The 21,381-nt window shown below is 36.4% G+C and overlaps 1 protein-coding gene across 1 annotated transcript in view; it reads right to left on the bottom strand.

Moving 5' to 3' along the window:
• Positions 1-950: 950 nt before the first annotated feature.
• The window catches only part of Polr3B (RNA polymerase III subunit RpIII128), a 33,717-nt gene continuing 13,286 nt past the window's right edge, over positions 951-21,381 (bottom strand). The window contains exons 9-22 of the mRNA XM_069832766.1: positions 20,510-20,623; positions 19,355-19,555; positions 18,475-18,637; positions 17,924-18,077; positions 16,910-17,010; positions 16,273-16,476; positions 13,982-14,191; positions 11,622-11,803; positions 10,007-10,247; positions 8,177-8,341; positions 4,246-4,376; positions 3,527-3,690; positions 2,656-2,745; positions 951-1,285 (exon numbers count right to left, since the gene is read on the bottom strand). Of these exons, the coding sequence (XP_069688867.1) occupies positions 1,156-1,285; positions 2,656-2,745; positions 3,527-3,690; positions 4,246-4,376; positions 8,177-8,341; positions 10,007-10,247; positions 11,622-11,803; positions 13,982-14,191; positions 16,273-16,476; positions 16,910-17,010; positions 17,924-18,077; positions 18,475-18,637; positions 19,355-19,555; positions 20,510-20,623 (2,250 nt within the window). The 3' untranslated portion in view covers positions 951-1,155. The remainder of the gene's footprint in view (positions 1,286-2,655; positions 2,746-3,526; positions 3,691-4,245; positions 4,377-8,176; positions 8,342-10,006; positions 10,248-11,621; positions 11,804-13,981; positions 14,192-16,272; positions 16,477-16,909; positions 17,011-17,923; positions 18,078-18,474; positions 18,638-19,354; positions 19,556-20,509; positions 20,624-21,381) is intronic.

Below are 21,381 nucleotides of genomic sequence, written 5' to 3'. Positions count from 1 at the left end.
ATATCTACATTATTATCTGAAAGTAGCCTATATTGGCTAGTTCAGTCTTCTTAGCTGATGTTATACCTCCAGCATTCCATTGTAAGATGTTTAGTTTGATCTGTACCATTAAAGTAGTCCCCGCCCGGAGATCCGATTGGGGGACTATTTTACCTCCGAATAATTATACATTAATGGTACTGGTTAAATGGAAAGTTGTAGCCGATTTAAGTGAACACCATAGTTCAATGTTTTGGTGGCTACTTCGTCCACACACAACCCCCAGAATGTCTGGAGGACCACACCTGCAGTTGGTCGGTGGGTCTACTAGACCTAGTTGGGAGATCTTGTTGATCACCAGCTTTCCCTCCTTAAGCCACTGGAGAACGATTTTAGTGCCATAGCAGGTCAGCACTAGGAACAGAAAAGTAGAAAGGGTAGGAAGGAAAGTGAAATGAACCCCTAGGCCTCGAATGCTCTAATGCCGTCGGGGTCGAAGAAATTGAGTTCAGTCAGAGGACTGGATAGGAAAGGGTAAAGAGGGAATTAGGTATTGAATAGAGGAAAATTATACCAAATTCGGTCATTAACTCATCAAGCTGACCAGTGCTAATTGATGAGTAGCCCCTCCCTTGTAAAATTATGCTTACTAACAGCTGCACCACGGAAAGGTAGGGATGGGACAGGTTGGTTTCTTAAAGCCTTCAATGGGAAGGATTAGTGGCTCTCCCTCCTGTATTCGAAAAATACCTTTTTGCAGCCCTTGCTGGACTCATAACGAAGTGCAAGAAGCTTATTTTGATCACTGTTTTGCAAAGGAAGAATATAACTGTTGGATAACAAAAGAACCTTGTCGTAAATTGAAAACAATTGGGAAACTTCTCTAGACTAATTCGTCACCCAAGTGTATTTCATATGTCACGAAACGCTCGGTACATACAATCCTTGTTAGTAAAATGAAAATACGCTGAACAGGTTCAAAGTTTATTATATAGGCACTATGGTACAAAATAACTTATCACAAAGAAAATATAAACATTTACAAAATTAAGTTTCTGGAACATGATATCCTCCAGAAAGCAGGAAGTAATGCAAATAAATGTCTGTGAGGAATATCACAATGATGGCAAATTAAATAAAGACTACTGAAGCCTGATTTTCATGACGTGGCTTTATTTAGTCACAGTAGTTTTTAAGTGTCAGTCTTGGTACAATGTTCATGGACTGCAGCTCCTGGAATAACAATTTGCAGGCGTAAGGGAGGCTGATAGTGGATACAGAGCCACTGGACCTGCAGCTGTGACACCTGGAACAACAGCCAAGATTTATTATATTTCACTGGATGCAGCTTTGTAAGTACAGTAAAATCTCTCGTATCCGGCACCCAAATAACCGGCAATACCAAAACAACGGCACTTTTGGATGAGTCAAAAAAACAAAGTCATTCATGCAAAAGGGAAGAGTCGGACGAAGATGTTAGTAGTTTTTGTAGATCGCACATGCCACATATTGTTTAATATTTACATTGTTCATGCGTGAAAACATAGACAGAAAACCCCGTTACGTCCCTGGAGATTGGTAAGCTGTCACTTGGGCCTTGGAAACTATTCGGAGAGATGATATCTTTAAATTTAACACTTGAACTCGCCCATTCGAAGGGGTGTTGGACGAGTCTAAATAGGAAAGTGTGAAATTCTCTGTTCCTACAGTGCGTAAAAGTTTTATTGGAGTGATAGATAGTATATATAAACAAGAAGACATTAGAGATATGTTAAAGAGGTTCAAATCATCGAGTGCTACTTCATCTTCACAGTTGCTACATTGCTCTTCAAGTCACATGATCACTATTTAAAATTGTCATAAGGTTATGAAAACGTTTAGTATTTTTTATGCTATTATGCATTACAATAAATTATGAACTGATGAATGTACCAAAAGTATCAAAAATAAACATTGTACGTATTTCAAAACTTTGTTTTTAAATATCTACATATATGAAAATTACTAAATTTCAACATGGGAAAAAACGTTTGTGCAGTACAGTGTGTCTTTACATAACCTATAAACGTATTTTTCAATTATCCGGCAAAATCAGTCATCCGGCACTAGTTTTGTCCCACAGTTGCCGGATACGAGGAATTCTACTGTAATATGTTTATTATACTCGTAAAACTCGTTAAAAATATGTGACTTTTTTTTTTTTGTTTAACAACTGGATATACAGCAAAAACTCGATTATTCGTCTCTTCATTAGGCTAACAGTTCTGTAGACTATGCACTGCCAAAAAAAAAGACGCAATTTTTAAGCAGTGAACAGTACCAGTAATGATTTACAACGCTCTTGTCTACTTTCTGAATTGTGCTAAGATGATAGCCAGCTGTGTAACTTTTGTTGGTCCTCTGTCAAGACTACTAAATAAGAATCATCTAGCAACATGTTTTCAGTTTCTCACAACAGGACGGAACCAGAATCAAGCATTTCTTTCTATCCCTCACATGGCTGCAAACTTCATTTCAAATAAGCCATGCACTAGTATTCTTTACTCGTATATTTCGGAAGAAAAGTGCGCAGGGAATTCGAGAAAATATGGTATTTTTCAGTTTCTTATGAATCAACATTCATACCCCACGTTCAAGTCTACATTAAGTTTATGTTGCTTTGTGGTGACTTCTTACCAGCCAGAGTATGCCAGAAGTCCACACTGGTTGCATACATCCACTTCACATGCGTCACTGGAGATCATCAGACGTTCTACTAGCATCATACTGCAAAGACATAAATAATTACATAATAATTGAACTTTCGTGAGAATCAAACGAGTACGAAGTTATATCCTTCTAGGGACAGTACTCTGGACAGATAGTACACACCATAATACTTGTAATAGAACAAATGAAAATATTTTATTTATTTAATCTATTATTAACATTAATGTACTGGCCAAGAACGATTAGCCAGTAATAAGAGTTATAATAATAATAATGAAAATTATAATAATAATAATAATAATAATAATAATAATAATAATAATAATAATAATAATAATAATACATCTTGATTACACAACTTTTAACACTGTATCACTTCGAAATATGTATGATAAGAACTTTCTTGTGTTAAATTCTAACGTACCTTGTTTACATGTTTCGACCTATTTATGGGTCATCCTCAGAACTGGTCGTTGTTGGTCTTGGCGCCTCTTGTTTTGTTTCCTGTGAGGGTGTGTTCATGTGGTATAGTGTAGAGTCAAAGAGTGTGTGTGTTCTGAAATTGAGTTGTGTGTTGAGAATTTCGTTGGGGTGTGTTTTCGTGTGTCTGTATATTTCATATTGTTCTAGTGTGTTTAGTTTCTGGCTTTTTTGGTTGGATGTGTAGTATTTCTATGTCTGTATTGATGTCTCTGTGGGTGTCGTTAGCATTTGTGATGTGTTCTGCTGGTGATAATTAAGTTAAAGGTCCTACTATCTCTCTCTCTCTCTCTCACACACACACATGCACACTCACTTTCTCTCTCTCTTTGTAATATAGCCTGATGATGATATTCACCTGGCCCCGTAGCCAATCAAGCAATCCCGTTCCATCTCTCCCAGTCGCAGACCGCCCTCCCTGCTTCTTCCTCCTGTTGGCTGCCTCGTAAGGACAGCCCTTGGTCCTCTTGGTCTAGCATGCATCTTGTCTTGTACCATATGCTTCAGTTTTTGGTAATACACCTGCAAGCAAGCACCTCAAGTGAAGAGACTTAGCTCTGATTTTCTTAAAGACTTTTGCTGCATCATCCCTATTATCTTCTTGAGCTTCTTTATGCTTTCATTATTGTGGAAATAATTTTAAATGTCTGTTTTCTTTTCATTTTCCTGCTTTGCACAGTTCCTCAGTTACTGTACTTGTAGGAGTTTCATTGTCAAAACAAAATTAATGGTTCACTGAACTTGTAAACATTTATACGGTTAAGTACTCTTTGTCCCTTGTGGCAGCTCACGAATAGTGAGAAGATTTCTAAATTTTAAATAAACATAACATTGCCATGACAACAAAAAATGCCAGCACAACCCTCCATTGACATTGCAGTTGCATCTCTGGTTGAAATATCGAAGAGTGTACTTGTATAAATTATGGATATCGAATGCAAATTCAACATAGGCATTACATATTAAAATAACTGGTATAATACTTGAAAGTTATAGGCGACAGATGATCGACTGGACATTCTGGTTTACAGACCATAACTAATCTAATAACATCGTAGCGACACGTCTTTTACTTACAGGTCCAGAATAAATATAAGCCTGCAAAGGTTCTCCTGTGATTCCAGAGTAGAAGAAATCTTTTCCTTGATAGTTGAAGCCATGGCGAACCAATTCCTCACACACATCAGCAACTTTAGAGCCACCAAAGGCTGAAATGAAACATAATGCACTACGTTCAAGCATATGTTAGATTAATGTTTTTTCGAAAACAAGGAGAAAAAATATTTTTTCTAATTACATGTACCAGGTGAACCTTAAGTAATGTCATTAAATTTCAGGAAGTTATTCCTTTAGATATTTCAAACAGAAATGTTTAATACAATTTTGCTCGTTTCTGCTTCCTTTTAGACATAAAAATTGTTTTATATGAAACACTGAACAGCATGTTTTGGGAAAGCCATTGATTTAATTCCTAATGCTCAGAATTTAAGACAGAAGTGTATTATGATAATAAATGACGGAAAGAATTTTAGTTTTGTCCTTTAAATTATAGACTGGTGAAAGAGAAATAAATATCCGAAGTATTTTCTGTCCCTGATTTTAATGGGAGATATTTTAAATTTAAAAAATAAGTCTTATCAAAACCTTAAGTATTAGCTGAAGTTTTTATATAATATAATAATCCAATCTTCCTCAACTTGGTGAGGTTGCCAAAGACAAAGAATGTTAAACATTAACATTTAAAATGACATTAAAAATGTCTTACAAGAAATTTGTTTACAAGGAACTAAAATCTGCAGTAGATAATATTTCACATAATGAAAATTTATAAAAATACAGATAAAAAAATAGACTGAGAAAATTCAACTGTAATTTGAATTGAAATACAAATGTCGCTGTAAAATCTGCAGAGAACCCTTCAAAGCTATAATAGAAATTTCCTTAATTAGATCTAATTAAAATTTTTAAATGCCTAGAGTGGAACGCAGCCGGGAAGGCGGTTTCGAACTTTCGCCAGCGCAGAGAGAGACAGAACTATGAGATGCGGAGATGCCAAGTTGCTTACTCATAACAGCACGAAGCGCGACACCAAAAGCTGTGTTAAATTGCGAAACTAAAGTACTTTTTGCAGTTGCATGTATGCTATCTTTATATTAAAATTGAGAATCCGTAAACGTGTTCATTTCATAATGCAACCAAGAAAAAAAATAAATTAAATTAACAATAGACACAGAATCAAAACAAAAACCATGGAATAATAAACACAAAATTAAAAACTATAATAAATTAATAAGTAGACAATTACCTGAACATTAATCGGAAATATCTCTGAGATCGTTTTCCGTATCATCGTCGTCTGCATCATCGTCTTCACTTTCTTCGTCACTATCTTCAAGATTGATGATGAAGGGCTCCATTATATCATCCCTACGAATCTCTCGTGCATAATCTTCCTCTTGCAATTTTTCCGCGTGCCGTACACAGTTTTCCCAAGCCTCAATTGATATGGTTTCAACAGCCTCATGTGTCAACGTCTCGACGTTGGCGATTTCAAAAGTATTGTTTTTCTCGGCAACATACGATTTCATTTGCGCCCAAATTAATTCAATAGGATTGTAATGGCAGTGATAGGGAGGGAGGCGAACCACTTGATGGCCATGTTGTTTGGCAATGCTGTCTATTTCATACGATATTGTCTTCGACTTGAATAGTTTTACCAACATGAGGAGTTCTTCTCTTTTCTGGGAAGATGTGTGAGGAATATTGTGCCTCGAAAGCCAAGACATTATATCTGCTTTGCGGGTATTGGTGGATGGAGCTCAGTCTAGTTGAACTGAATGAATACTGGCGTTGTCCATTACTATTGTAGAATTGGGTGGAATGTTAGGCAATAATTTCTCCACAAACCATTTCTTGAAAAGTGAATAGTCCATATCTTTATGGTAATCTGAATTTGATGTCTTGGATTTTGAGCGGAATATAAATTTGCACTGCGGGATGAAGCCAGTAGCAGATGAACCAACATGCAACACAATGAGGCGGGCCCCCTTACCAATTGGTACCCGTAGTCCTCCAGAACCATCACTCATTTGCCAACAGGCACTCCTGCTATGATTCTGATTTATCCAGGTCTCGTCTAAGTAGAATATCAAAGACTTCCCGGCTTCTCTTATCTTATGAATTGTTCTTAAGAAGGCTATTATTCTAGCTGTAACAATGTCAATCCTTTCCAAAAGAAATTTCCTCCCGTCACTGCATTTTTTAAAAAAGAAGCCCATTTGTTTCAAAATCCGCAGTATCGAATCCCTACTGCCATTAAATCCCACTGCTTCTTTCATTTTTCGAACCAATTTTAATGCAGTAGGATATTCACCATTCTTATATATGTCAATTATTGTTGTACGCAGTACATGTTTATCGAAGTTATCCAAGTCCGTGACTGGTTTTTTTCTCTTAGGATTTTCCCTGGCGATTTGAACACTGCATTATTTTTATTTCCGTAGCTTGTTATTCTTTGCACTGTTCGTAAACCGATACCACATGCTTCTGCTGTCTTCTTTTGAGGTGTGGCAACGTCGCGTTCCTTACATTCACCACATTTCGCTGTCTGCTGCTCGATACTTACGAAGTACAAATACACTTTAAACACTATTTCTCTCGCCTGCCGATGTAATACTTGCCGTTTTTCTCTTCCTGGATCCATGTTTCTATAGTACACACACAAATAATAATCTAAATTTGTTTATCGTAATACTTTCAATGAAACTCTTAAAACATCCACTCGTGAACCGCACACTCAATCGTCTGTTACTGAAATGATTCTATTGGCTCAACGGAAAACACGTCATACCACAAAGCGTGCGAATGCTATCGCGCAACCGTCTTCACGCCGCCTTCCTGGCTGCGTTCCACTCTACCTAACTTCTACATTCTGTTCTAGGATACATACACTAATCTTTGGGTGAGATAATTTGATTTTATAAGAACTTTAAAGCATGTTTCTTCAATAATACACATTAACTCAAATTTCCCCATCCACGGTGTAAATTGAGTACAGTTAAACTTAGGATTATTATTATTATTATTATTATTATTACTATTATAAGAAGAGGCCAACTTACTTAAATATGCAAAAGAATCATTCTAGAAGGTCACAGTGCTAACATATGAAAAACTGACTGGAAAATTTTATCATAGTAACAGGCTATGTGTCTCTAAACTTAAAAAAGACTGTTTTCATATTCAAATTACCCCAACCCACTCTACTTTTTTTAACAGTGTAGAGTGTTTTATTTTATATTCTTGTATATATAAAATCCCATATTTCCATGACTATTGCGTGAAAAAACTGGAGGAAAATTAAATAGAGAATGGAGCAAGATGGACCGTGTGGAAGAACCACTTACACTCTGTTTCCACGGTACCATGAGTAGTAAACTTTTCCTGTCGAAATGTTACAAATTTTCTCTCTTGTACCTCAAACATAAACGTTTCACGTCAAAAGATAAAGCATGAAGAGCAAAAAAAAAAAAAAAAAAAAAGAGGACTGCAAGAAAAGAAAGTTAAAAAGGGGAGGAAGATGAGAATAAAGGGAATAGAAGGAACTACAGAAGAAAGACAGTAGACAGCGGAAAGAGGAGGAAGAAAAGTAGATGAGACCAAAAGGAAAAAGAAAAATTATGTAAATGAGGACAAAGAGCATGTACTGTTCGCGCAACTTATCTGGGCAGCTAAAAGAGCGGGGAAGCGGGGTGTAGCGAGGTTGCTTGTAGCAGGAGCGTGGCAGGAGAGGGAAGGAGAGGGGCAGTGAGAGAGCACTAGGGAACCCAAGTGCCTAGATTAGTTGCACGGACAATAGTTGTTATTTTTTTGTTGGGACCCAATTCAATGAACTTACTATGATCATATCACATACTGCAAAACTTACATAGCCAGTCAGCAAAACTCTCAATTGTAACATTTTTTTAAAAACTCTGAAATGAAGGTGAGAAAGCTGTGAGATGCTCACCAGTGCCGTAATGGAACTTGCCCTCCAGCAATCCGGCCTTTCCTGCCAACAATTCTATCAGTTTGCCGACTGTCATACGAGATGGGAATCCGTGTGGGTTCATGATCATATCTGGGCAGATCCCAAGATCATTGAACGGCATGTCTTCCTGCTCTACTATGAGGCCTGGAAACAACAATCACACAGAATGTTGTGAGGACATTCTGAACATTCCCAATATCACTCCTGCATAACACAAAATTTTCACATGAATTTCTATATTCCTACATTATTGTGCATGACACAGGTTGTGATGAAATGAAGAAATACTAAGAAAAAGAGAAATAAAGTTTTGGTAATACAGTAAAACCTTGATAAGACGCGCCTGCTTATTACGTTATTCTGTGTAATACGCTTTTTTTGTCTGGTCCCTGCACATTGCATATATAACGCCTTTATAAAATACCCCGTTTCTTGAGCTCTAATCCTGCATAATATGCTATTTTTGTGGAATATTTTCGATGTAATTTCCAGCAATGTAATGTAACAGCAATGAAACATTTTGGCCATTGAACTCTTTGATGCCATTAACCTCAAGAGTACTGGTATTCGACCTTATACCTGCGCACTTAATCCTTCGTACTGTACAATACCACCCTCTTGTTATGCTCTCTTATTCGACTCTTTATCTGCGTGGTTAAAGCCTACATACAGTTACAATATCCCACCCTCTTGCTAACCCTCTCTCTCAACAACATTCCTCACTCGGCCGTAATAAAATTCTGGAAATTTTTGCTGGTCAATTTGTTGTCCTTCGTGTATTGAAGTGTCTGTGAGAGTGATTACGAGTGTTAAACGAAAAGCGCTTTCTGTGTTGGAAAAGTTGAAAATCTTACGAAAGTACGATGAAAACAGTACTCTTACTCAGAAACAACTCTCTGATGCATTAGGATTCCCATCATCGACATTAAGGACGATAATAAAAAATCGCGACTCAATCACTGCAGCTGCGATGTTGGGAGAATGTAATTGTTCTCGAATTTCTTTCCTATCAAGTCCTGTTTGAGGTTTGGAAACAAAAAGGTCTGACAGAACCAAAGCTGGTGAATGACTTTAAAATCTCGATTTTCCGTCACAAAAACCTGTTTATAAATTCTGTAATATAATTAAAGCATGAATTTTGAGGATAACTATGTTGATAATATTTGGCCAATATATAAATGAAAGATCACTGATTATTTCTTTGCAAATCTCCCACCTCAACATATACAGACCCCACTGAAGCCAATTGGCTTGTCATCAGCACGACACTTCATCCCACTCAAGGTTTTTCCGTGGTTTCCCTTGAGCAATAAGACAAATGTCGGGATGAGCCCTAAAGAAATGGGCCACGGACCACTTCCCTTCCCCCACTCTTTCGCTTCTACTATCACAAAGAACTTGCTAATTTCTTAGATAACAACCCTGTATTATGATAATAGGGGAAAATAAATATACTGTAAGTTCACAGTGCTAACGGCTTCGAAGATGGGTACCTGATTCTAATGAAGTGCATAGGTAGCAATATAACATGGGGGCATGAGATAGTTACTCTGCCTGCCATAATAAAATTCACTTCAATTAAATTCCCCAATGTAAAATATATATATATATATATATATATATATATATATATATATATATATATATATATATATTTCTTTGCAGAAAAAGGAAGGTAGAAATTTTTTCTCAAAAAATGACCAAAATTTCACTCATCGCCATTTTAAAAAAACAACAGGAAATATTCAGCAGCCATGTTTCATGCAGCTGTGCTGACCAATTCCTGCTAATGTACCCACGCGGACTCACCTGTGACTCCTTTCTGTCCGTGTCGGCTGCTGAACTTATCTCCAATCTCTGGCCGACGAGTCTGTCTCAGCAGAAGCTTTATCAAGAAAGCCTCTTCTGCATTGGACGACACCATCACCTTCTCGATGTAGGAGGGAACAGGGCCCTTGTACAACACCGGCACGTCCCTGTACTCGGGCTGGGCTTGGAGAGGATTGATAGGGTTCAAGGTCACAGTTGGCATGGACTTGTTCACGAGAACCTGCAAACACCACGCCAATCAGTTCCCAAGTCATTTAGAAGGATCAGCAGGCCTTTTTTATTAGTGCTTTTTATTCTGACGTACAAGGTGGGTCAAAAGTCGCTTTCCCCAATATTCGTTCTTAGATTTCATACTTGTACACACATACAGATGTCGTCCACACCTGTGGAGTAATGGTAGTGTGTCTGGCCACGAAACCAGGTGGTCCGGGTTCGCTTCCCGGTCGGGGCAAGTTACCTGGTTGAGGTTTTTTCCGGGGTTTTCCCTCAACCCATTACGAGCAAATGCTGCGTAACTATTGGTGCTGGACCCTGGATTCATTTCGCAGGCATTATCACCTTGATCTCATTTAGATGCTAAATGACCTAAGATGTTGTTAAAGCATCGTAAAATAACTACTAAAATAAAAAAAAATATGTATACAGATGTCATAACTTGATTAAACGAATAGCTGGTGTAATAAGTGATGGGTTGGCAACCATGTTCGTGCGTCAACTGTTTTTCCGATGTCATGTCTTGAAAACAGCCCTCGTTTTGCCGATATGCAGTTGATGTGACAACAGGATGGAGCACCACCTCATTTTGGTGTAGGAGTGAGGGACTTCTTGAACTAGCAATTCCAAGAATGGATTTGTCGTCGAGGCACAACAGAATGGCCACCCAGATCATGCGACCTGACAACATGTGATTTTTCACTGTGGGGTATCCTGAAAAATGATGTTTTTGTTCAGAAACCGCAGGATCTGCATCAGTTGTGACAGATGATCGATCAGTCATTAGTGAAAGTCTATGAAAACCGCGAGTTATGTTCTGCCATCTGTAAATCAGTGTCTAAACGTTATGAATTCTGTATCGAGAAACAAGGCCTCCATTTTGAACAAAATCTGTAAAGGAATGTGTAGTCAAATGTAAATTGGATGTAGTTAAATGTAAGGAAGGGTTTGGGGAAAGCGACTTTAGAACCACCTTCTACATACATCCTTTTTTTTTTCTTTTGACAGAGGAGGGGCCTGTTACTTCGAGTAATTGTCACTAATCTGCCGCAAGATCCAGCCCATAAAAGACTAAAAAAAAAAAACAAACAAACAACATAATGATATGAGACCATAGAGCTACCGATGGCGGGCTTACATGAAGGCAGAAATGAATCTCCGGGTTCCTTAAAAGCCATTTGTAAGTAAGTTCAAGCCATATTCTGTGTTATTTTGATATTTCTAAATCTTATAGTCACTTTAGAACAGCATCCTGAAATTCGCCAGAACTCTCAGATTCTGTATATGTAAAGATGATGGCAACATATGATGAACAGGGCAACAATATAAGCGGTCAGTAATATACTAAATATTACAGTTTCAAGACACAAGCTCCTCCTACCTGACGATTCTGCGCTTTCTCTCCAGGTGCTGCGATTCCATCTGCATCAAGAATGTCATGCTTCCATGTGGGTTTTTTGGTGTCTGCGTCGATAAGGGGCCCCAGAATACGGTCGTATGTCTGATTTGCATACCTCTTCAAGGTGCACTTGGCATTCCGGTAGACCAAGCAACGTCCATAGCCTGTCCATGAAATATGGAAAGTATAACATAAGAAACACATGTGAGAGAGGAAAAAGTATGACACCAAACACTCATAGAAAAAAAGGTAAGAGACAGAGTGAAAAATACAGTGGCGCCAACTTTTTAAAAACATTAGGTGGGCTCAAACACTTGATCATAGTTTCCCAAAAGAATCTCATAAATCCTCTTTTTAATGATATTATTTTTCGTAATATTGATGTGACTACGGATAGTATAGGCCTATACAATATACTGTAGAATGCTAAAAGTAACAAACTGGAGATCTAAGAACGATTTTGTAATGTATGTAGTTAGTATAAGGTTCAGGGGCTATGTTCCATTTACTTGTAGGATTTTGGATTTTATGTGAATACCAATTTGTTCCTTCATACTAGTAACTATATACAAAAAAAAATCTCCGCATTATCTTGTGCGTAGCTCTTCTGCACAATTGTTATCGATTTTCAGTAATTAAACAGAACGTTACAACTATATAAACATTTTAACTTGGGGACTTGAATTCTTTGTAACTATAAATTGATAATACGAAAGTGGATTCATTACTATGTAGCACGGAGTGATGCAAATGTGTTTCTCCTTATTAATTCGTCGCAAACATCTTCTAAATCTAGGTAATTGTCATTGTCTCAATGTAACACGTGCTGTGCTGATCATACTAATTGTACTATTCCTTTAGTTGTGAGAATATATTCATATGCACTAATTCTTTTTTTTTTCTTTTAATTTAATACTTGTATACTAGAATGCATTTTTCTGTTTGTGATTATGTATTCAGTCTCTTTTTTTTTTATTACATATATATATTTTTATTTTATTTGATTATTTTACGACGCTGTATCAACATCTTGGTCATTTAGCGTCTGAATGAGATGAAGGTGATAATGCCGGTGAAATGAGTCTGGGGTCCAGCACCTAAAGTTACCCAGCATTTGCTCGCATTGGGTTGAGGGAAAACCCCGGAAAAAACCTCAACCAGGTAACTTGCCCCGACTGGGAATCGAACCCGGGCCACCTGGTTTCGCAGCCAGACGCGCTGACCGTTACTCCACAGGTGTGGACTCACACATATATATATATTTTATTATTGTTATTTCAAAGTTAATACTGATTGTGTATATGTATTCAATCTCTCTTTTCTACTTATGTTTATTATTATTTTTAAGTTCATATTTGTATACCGGTATGTATTTTTCTGTATGTGATTTGATCCTGGTTGAGTGGAAGAAAAGGCCTGATGGCCTTAACTCTGCCAGGGAAAATAAAACTAAACTAAATCTAACTTTTCAGCACTGTCCTTATGTGGCACTAGGAGAGATGAATAAAGTGCACGCCAACAATTCATCCTTACTTATTGAAATCTTACTTATTGTAATTACTGATTTCAATAAGCAACCATTACATATCATGTTCTTGTTCAGTCAATTGTCTGAAGACAGGTTTGTACCTCATAAATGACACCAGTAAGGCATCACTCATGAGGTAACTAAGCCAGGAAAAAATGAAAAAGGAAATGATGATGATGATGATGATGATGATGATAATAATAACAAGAAGAAGACTACAAATTATTGGGTGGGCTCAGACCCCATGGGCCCATATAAGTTGGTGCCACTGGAAAAATAGACGAGGAAGAATAAGAAATACAGAAGGTAGGACAAAAGGAATCAATATCTTTACACACATATTCAAGAAGGACAGCACTGCTACTTACAGACCTGTTACTAAATCTACGTATTACTCTGTGAAAAGATTTATTTAATCTACATACTTAGACTTTAACAAACAAAATTTGATAACACAATCTCAAGGAAAAAAATGGAACTCTCTGCATCATAATCCACAGTTAATTCCCAATTTACCACGAAAATCGTCTGTAGCTGCATTTAGATTGGCAACAGGCCATGACTGTTTGGCCAAACACCTGCATAGAATTGGAATATATCAGTCCCCTAACTGCTCATTGTGCAAGTCAAACCAAGCAATAGATTCGGAACACCTCAAAATCTGTGCTTCATTGGCTGACCATGACAATATCTTTGAAAAATATTGGAGTGCAAGAGGTCAAATGATTTTATTGTCAAACGCCTGGCATTAGAAAACAACAACAACATACACATTCATGGAGGATCATTCCAAGTGTGCTAAAATGGTACTGACCCCTGTCAATGGATGCCTTGTTGAGAATAAGTGCGTCTTCAATGTCATAGCCACTGTAGCTCATCACGGCCACTGTTGCGTTCTGCCCGGCTGGCAACTTGTCGAAGTTGATCAGCTCTATTGTGCGTGATTTCACCATCGGAGCTTGAGGGTACACCACGTTGTACATCAGGGTGTCAATCCGATTCCTCTGGTTGTATGCAATTGTTCCTGAGCATACAACAAAAACAAGATATGTGTTAACTCAAATCCCTGATTAATATTATATCAGATTGGTCATTCCCATGTTATAAAATGGCAACATATAAAAGAGAACAATAGCTAGAATCTCCACTATCAAAAATGAACTCTTGGTAACGACCACTAGATGAAAGTATAGTTGCAACATATTACTCCATGCAATTCTATCAGGGTTATAATTGATAAAAGTTGTTGTCTTGAAAGTGCATTAGGCTGATCAATCTATTATATGTGACCAGGGCTCAAACTAAAATTCGTGCAAAGGAGTAAAATTCTGCCATATTTTGGACAATCATGATAGTTACTTGAGATAAAAGTGTTAAAAATGCATTTTATTTTGTGAGTAATATGCGAAATGAGGCAAGAGACCAAAATGTAGCAAACCTACGAACAAAATAAAACTATTCTGAACATGTTTGTTTTTAGACAGTCATTTGTCCGTGCCTCTCTACTGCTGTATTCCTCGTCACTGTGAAACTTTATATTAAAAGCAAGCAGTGGTATAGCTCAGTGGTACAGCATTCTACTACAGATCAATAGGTTCTTTCCAGTTTAAACCCGGGTGTCACTTAATTTTTTATAACATTTAATTCTTAATGGTTTCATATAGTCACCAATAAAATAGTTCTTGAAGTAATTTGTTTAATTTCTGTATATTTTTAACCAAAAATGGTTATTTTTAAAAGTAGGCTTGGCACTCTTTGAACAGCTTTATTTATTGATTGTGATTGGTACAGTGTGACATCTGGTGGAAACTATTGACAATTGGAGCAAACAGTTGAAAGCTATTTTCTTTATTTAACGTTTTACATTTGTTTATTTTACAGTCAATTGTTTTTTATTTCTGTTGGATTTAACATCAAGTTTCATGTGACCATGACACAAATAACACAGAATTAAATAATATTTTTGATAATTAGAAAGACAAAATCCTGCATACATTTTAGAATTTTATTTAAATTAATTCCTCTGAACCTATTAAGAAAATAAAAGAGATGTTGGTGCATTTCAATATATTGTGAATTTTATTAGTAACAACAATGTAATTTATTCGCCACAACAATAATTCCTTTCTACAATTCGCCTTAAATGCTCTCGTCAACAATTGGATTTTCACTTAACACAGTATTCGTTATAGCACTCCACCGACGACAATGACAATTTACTTGGACTAGTACGAACAACAATGAACTGTTAATCTTAACTAATATTTACAAAGCACTATTTACAAATCAGAACTACCAGTTCTCAGTTCACAGTTCTTCTATCTCAGTCACTCGAGTTCACAGTATCTCGAACCACAGACCTTCAGAGACAGTTCACTGTACTCGAACTCGGGTCCCTCCAACTGCGGTCCACTGCACTCGAACTCAGGTCCCTCCAACTGCGGTCCACTGCACTCGAACTCAGGCCTTCGGCTGCTGACGCAGTTGCGGACGCACACTCGAGTAGAACTCCGGTGCACAAGACTGGCTTCCTTGCTCTGGCTTTCTCACTGACTGAATAACTGAAAAACTGCTCGAGTTCGCTGGCGCTTCTTCTTTTATAGCAAAATCATAGTTGCGAGAAATTTCTACAGGTGTGTAGAAATTATGTGGATATCTCCACTTCGACGGACTTCTCGAAGAGTCGGGAAGGTCCGTTTCCCATTCACTGCGTTAAGTAGCAGCTGCGTGCGCAGCCTCCCCTTGCGTGTAGGCCCTTTTCCCCACTACTCTGCCGCGCGCCGGCCCTCAGTGCGATCTTCTCTCTTGCGGGACGCTGGTCGTGAGTTCGAATCTCACGTCGCTGTCACAATATTTTTAGTACCTAAACATTTTTTCTTATGAAATAGAAATAGAAGAGAATAATAGGGGAGGTCATGGTCTGAAAACGGGTCAAAGCACCACAGGATGATGATTGTCTTTTATATTTATGTTTTGATCAGGCTATTTTATTTACATTTCAGTTTGCATTGTGAATGTAGGCAGTCATAGTCACAGAATTTAAAATGATTGAAGTATCAATTAAATACAAACATTTGACAATTAATAAAATATTACATAACATACCCATGGCTTGCTTCCCCATAGCACACTGGTATGTGTTCCTGGGGCTCTGGTTGTGGTGTGGATATGGAACCAGTCCTGCACAGACACCCAGCAATGTGAAGGGTTCTATCTCCAGATGAGTTGTCAACTGAGCATCTATAGATGCCTCATTCAGAGCGATGTGGGAGTCGTTTTCTTCATTTACGTCCAAATATTCAATAAGACCTGAAAACAAATCAAAACAGGGAAAGAAATGTGTTTTATAAATGAATTAGAATAGCTGTACCATAAAATCGAGTAAGTCTAATCACGTTTTAAATACAATCACCAATAGTATGTTTAGTGATTAAAAAAACTGTTTTTATGTGTCTCATAACATTTAAGGTTCCTATAATTTTACAGAAGTATTCAGTTTTTTACACCATTTTAGGTTGCACTAAATTAGTGTAACACTTGAGGCTAGAATGAAAAAAAAAAAAAGAAAAAAAAAACACACACGCACACCCCCCCCTTACTGCATACATAAAAAAAAAAAAAAAAACAAATTTCTGCCTTAAAAAAATTTGCGCCAAAGTCCATTTGCGAAATTCCAGTGTCCCTAATAATGGGTTATACGAAAACTGTTACTGTAGAAAAATCCTTTAAAAATACTAATTACCTTCATTAAGGAAGTCTTCGAAGTTTTTCACTCCTTGGATCAGTTCATCTATGTGTTCTTTTTTAACAAGTGTCTGTCCTTTGTCTACTATTATGTAGGGCCTGTGAATATAAAAACAGTTAATAACATTAAGAAAGTGTTTCCCACACTCTTTCTATACTTAAGTGAAAACAAAATAACTTTACATTTTTAAAATGATCTAGAAATTGAATGGTGCTGAATTTAAACCTTAAATTCCTCCTGTTGATAGGGTAAATTTCTAAGGTTTGTACACAATTTACAGACTCTCAAAAAATAAATAAATACGGTAAATAAACAAATACATAAATAAATAAACAAATACATACATAAATAAGTAAGTAAATAAATAATTAAATAAATCTATCAGTCAATCACTCACTCACTCACTCACTCACTCACTCACTCACTCAATCAATCAATCAATCAATCAATCAATCAATCAATCAATCAATCAATCAATCAATCAATCAATCAATCAATCAATCAATCAATCAATCTTCTTAATGTATTCAGCTGTTTGCTGACAACATAAAGTCCACTATAGTCCACTGTAGTCTAGTCAGTTGTTGTTTTTCACAAGAAATGAGGGGTATTTTGATCGGTGGATGCCTGTTGCTAGTAGCCAGAGTTGGGGTGTAGTCAATATTATACTGCAATTGGTACTGATGATTTTAATTTACTTCTTTTGTGGTTTATGGATGGACAGTATGGAAGAATGTGTTCTAGATCTTCATCATGATTATTACACCACAGACAAGTAGGATAATCAGAAATTGAAATTGGTGTGACAATGTGACTTATTCTGGAAACGAATGAACGAACGAACAAACAAACAAATAAATAAATAAATAAATTAAAAACAAACAAAGAAACAAACAAATAAATAAATAAATAAATAAATAAATAAATAAATAAATAAATAAATAAATAAATAAATAAAATAAATAAATAAATACTGTATTATACTTCTAATTTTTGTTCTGAAAAACCTACCTGCAGAGTCGACCGCTATCAGAGCTGATGTAGACACATCTGTGCTGGTGTTGTGGGTAAATTGATATGAAACCATTGATGTAACCGTTCCTCCTCATCATACGAAATATTCTCACAAGTCTTCGATAATCTTTGATAACACCCAGTATGTTACCTGGAAAAATACAAACGGGTATTGTTATATTTATACACACATCTGAGGAAAGACGTTTCATGACTGTAACCTTGAAAGACATCAAAATTGGCTTTATTTTCGTCTTCTAGAACATAACTAGACATAACATTTAGGCACTAAAAGCTAAGACTGTCACAGTGTATACTAGGATGGATGTGGTGTCAGTTGGGAGGGTTCACAAGTCTTCGAAATCTAACAATAGGTTAACAAATTCAAAATAAGTATCAATAGAGCTGAGGCCAGCACAAAAAAAAATCGGCATTCAAAACCAATGAACCTTTTCTTCCTTCCTCTTTTAACTTCTTCCATGTGTATGCAATATTATTTGTACATGAAACAGTCACTGTCAGTTTGGTATATGTGATTGGAAACTCACCATTGAGGAAAACCATATACACTTTGGGACTGTTGATTTCTTCTCCCCCCAACAGATTGACGTCTTCCACTCCTATGTTGAAAGCAAGTCGGATGATGGGTGCTTCCTCCACTTCTGTTGTAATATGAGTCATCAGAGCAAGATTCTTCACAAGCCCACAAGCCTGAAGGAACAGGAAGCAAATTAAGATTTTTGATGAGTGGAGAATAGAATCCTAGATAGGGAATACTATACCGGTACATAAAATTATTATTATCCTCATCTGATACGGCTCAACACTTGGTTGCATTGAGTTGTTTGTTTTGCATTTTGATCAAAATAATAATTATATCCATGAGCAGGCTTAAGATAAGATGTGTAATTCCTAAGTTATTGATTGTTGTCAGCTTGCTGGTGATAATAATAAATCAATATTATTTTCTTTGCTTACTTTATGCTTTATAAAGTACATTTATACTCATATTAAAACAATTATATTTTGTGAGGGGGATAGAATTTATCCCTGGCAGGGATGTTAATATGAATTTATGAGAGGGGGTTAACTTTCCAACAGGGAAAATCTCCCCATCCCCCATTAATTCGTACCCTGTGAAGGAACAAAAACAAATCTGTTTTTTTTTTTTAATGTAGTTCTACTATACTAGGCGATTCTGTAACTTAATTACAAACTTTTATGAATACAGAAGAAATCATTTAGAGATTGAAATTTTTCGTTGAGTTCGAAGTGTAGAAAATGAGATTTTCAAATGGGAAAATTGATGTCTTTAAATGGTATTTTTCGGCATTTTCAAAATACACAGCTTCAATAACGCGATAAATACTCTAGTTTTATTATACTGTTGTTACTTCTTCTCACAACAGTTTCAATACTGATACTCACTTCTCCTTCAGGGGTGTCAGACGGACATAGCATCCCCCATTGTGAAGGCTGCAGAGATCTTGGACCAGAAACCTTTCTTGTCTTCTCAAACTGAGAATTGACACGAGTCATCATTCCAAGTGCAGAGATGTATGAAAGCCTGGACAAGACCTGTGTCACACCGTATCGCTCCATCTTGAATCTCTTGATGGTCCAATTACCCTGTAAGCAGATCTCTTTTGAATACTGATTCGTACATATTACATCATTAACTGTAACACAAAAACATCCAGAATAACTCATATTACATCATTAACTGCCTGAATGGTCCTTGATGAGGGGATAAAATATTATTCTATGCCAAATATGCTTAGTTTTGTGGTAAAACAAGGCTGCATGATTTTGTCTTTCATGAGTTTGGAAGTTTTTCTACTCTTATTGGGTCTGTTATGTCTGACAACTGGCAAAATGTGATTTCAAGTAAAACATGTCCATTTATGAATTAAAATAAGACTAAATGATTATTTCAAATTGTAGGGTAATACTGACACTTTGCAAAATTATACACAAAACTTTCAAAACCATTAAAGACGAAACCATGAACACGGAACCAGTGTGCATGTAGGTGTTATTTTACTACATGTAAACTGTTAAATTCAGGCAAAATTTAGTTTATTTTCTACATATAAATTGTTAAATTTAGTTTTGTAATGTTCTTTCTTTCTTTTCTGTCCACGGTAAAATTTAGTTTATATCACAGTCTAGTATATACAGTTACGAAGCTCAATACGTAGGGAATATGCATCCAATGACAGTTGAACTTTAGTTGCTAGCCACTAGGATCACTACTATTGCACAGTCTATTGTTCCTAGTACTCTCAGTTGCTAACCGCTTGGAGCATTGTATTGCGAGAAATGCAAAAAATCACCTCAAGCTTCGTGACTGTTTATGTTAAAAAATAGACAGTCTAGTAACTGTTACCATGACAATTAAGAATCACAAATGCAGAAAAAAAGAGTATCGTTGTTATGTACAATGAAGAATAAAAAGTTGACAAAGTTACAAATGTTAAATTTCATGTAAGTGATTCAAAAGTATGTGATATTGAAGGAATTTTGTATTGACATACTTAAAAGCTACATTGCAATATATTCCATCTTGACAACATTACTTACACTGGATATGGCGTGGACGAGACCATTTGTGATCTGATCTTGCCTCATGTGCTTCACAATGTCGAACTGAGCTGCCTTGATCTTCGGAATATTTTTATCAGCAATCATCTTCAACTGCAAATAAATGTTAAAAGCCAAATTACCAAAACAACAGAGGACTGTTGGTTATTAATGTCTCATTGTCTGAGGAGATATTTTCAGCTTCTGTTTGCTACACACAACTTGAAAGCAGTGACATGTGAAGAGTTTCTAGGATTGTCATCCAAATATGTCTTTAAGCTGACGTGCTACTAAGTTTTTTTAATTTCTACAATTTTCATTATATCTTCTTGAAAATGTTAAACATCAGATATTGCTAAACTATATACTATGCTCAATTTTTTATACATTTTTATGTTGAAAAATATATCCAGAACAACAATTATTTTATTTGAGAATAATTTATATTTTTCGTAAACATTTATCTGGGCCTCACATAAAGACAATCAATTTCCTAAAAGTTTAAAATGAAGCTAAGACTCCCTATAATGAAATGGTGTTTTGGTTTTTTCCCTGGTCAATATAAGTTACTTCACTAGTAAAAAAAAAAATTGAACACTGGATTTTTTTTCAACTTCACTGCAGACCAAAAAAAAACACTTACAACTGGTTTTTAAGGAACCCATAGGTTCATTGCCGCCCTCACATAAGTCCGCCATCGGTCCCTATCCTGAGCAAGATTAATCCAGTCACTATCATCATACCCCACTTCCCTCAAATCCATTTTAATATATCCTCCCATCTACGTCTCGGCCTCCCCAAAGATCTTTTTCCCTCTAGTCTCCCAACTAACACTCTATATGCATTTCTGCAATCGCCCATATGTGCTACAT

The sequence above is a fragment of the Periplaneta americana genome, chromosome 8, assembly GCF_040183065.1.
Source record: "Periplaneta americana isolate PAMFEO1 chromosome 8, P.americana_PAMFEO1_priV1, whole genome shotgun sequence".
In the NCBI taxonomy this organism is placed as follows: Eukaryota; Metazoa; Arthropoda; class Insecta; order Blattodea; family Blattidae; genus Periplaneta; species Periplaneta americana.
The sequence above is the reverse complement of the archived record's forward strand: the minus strand, read 5'-3'. Positions and strand labels throughout refer to the sequence as shown.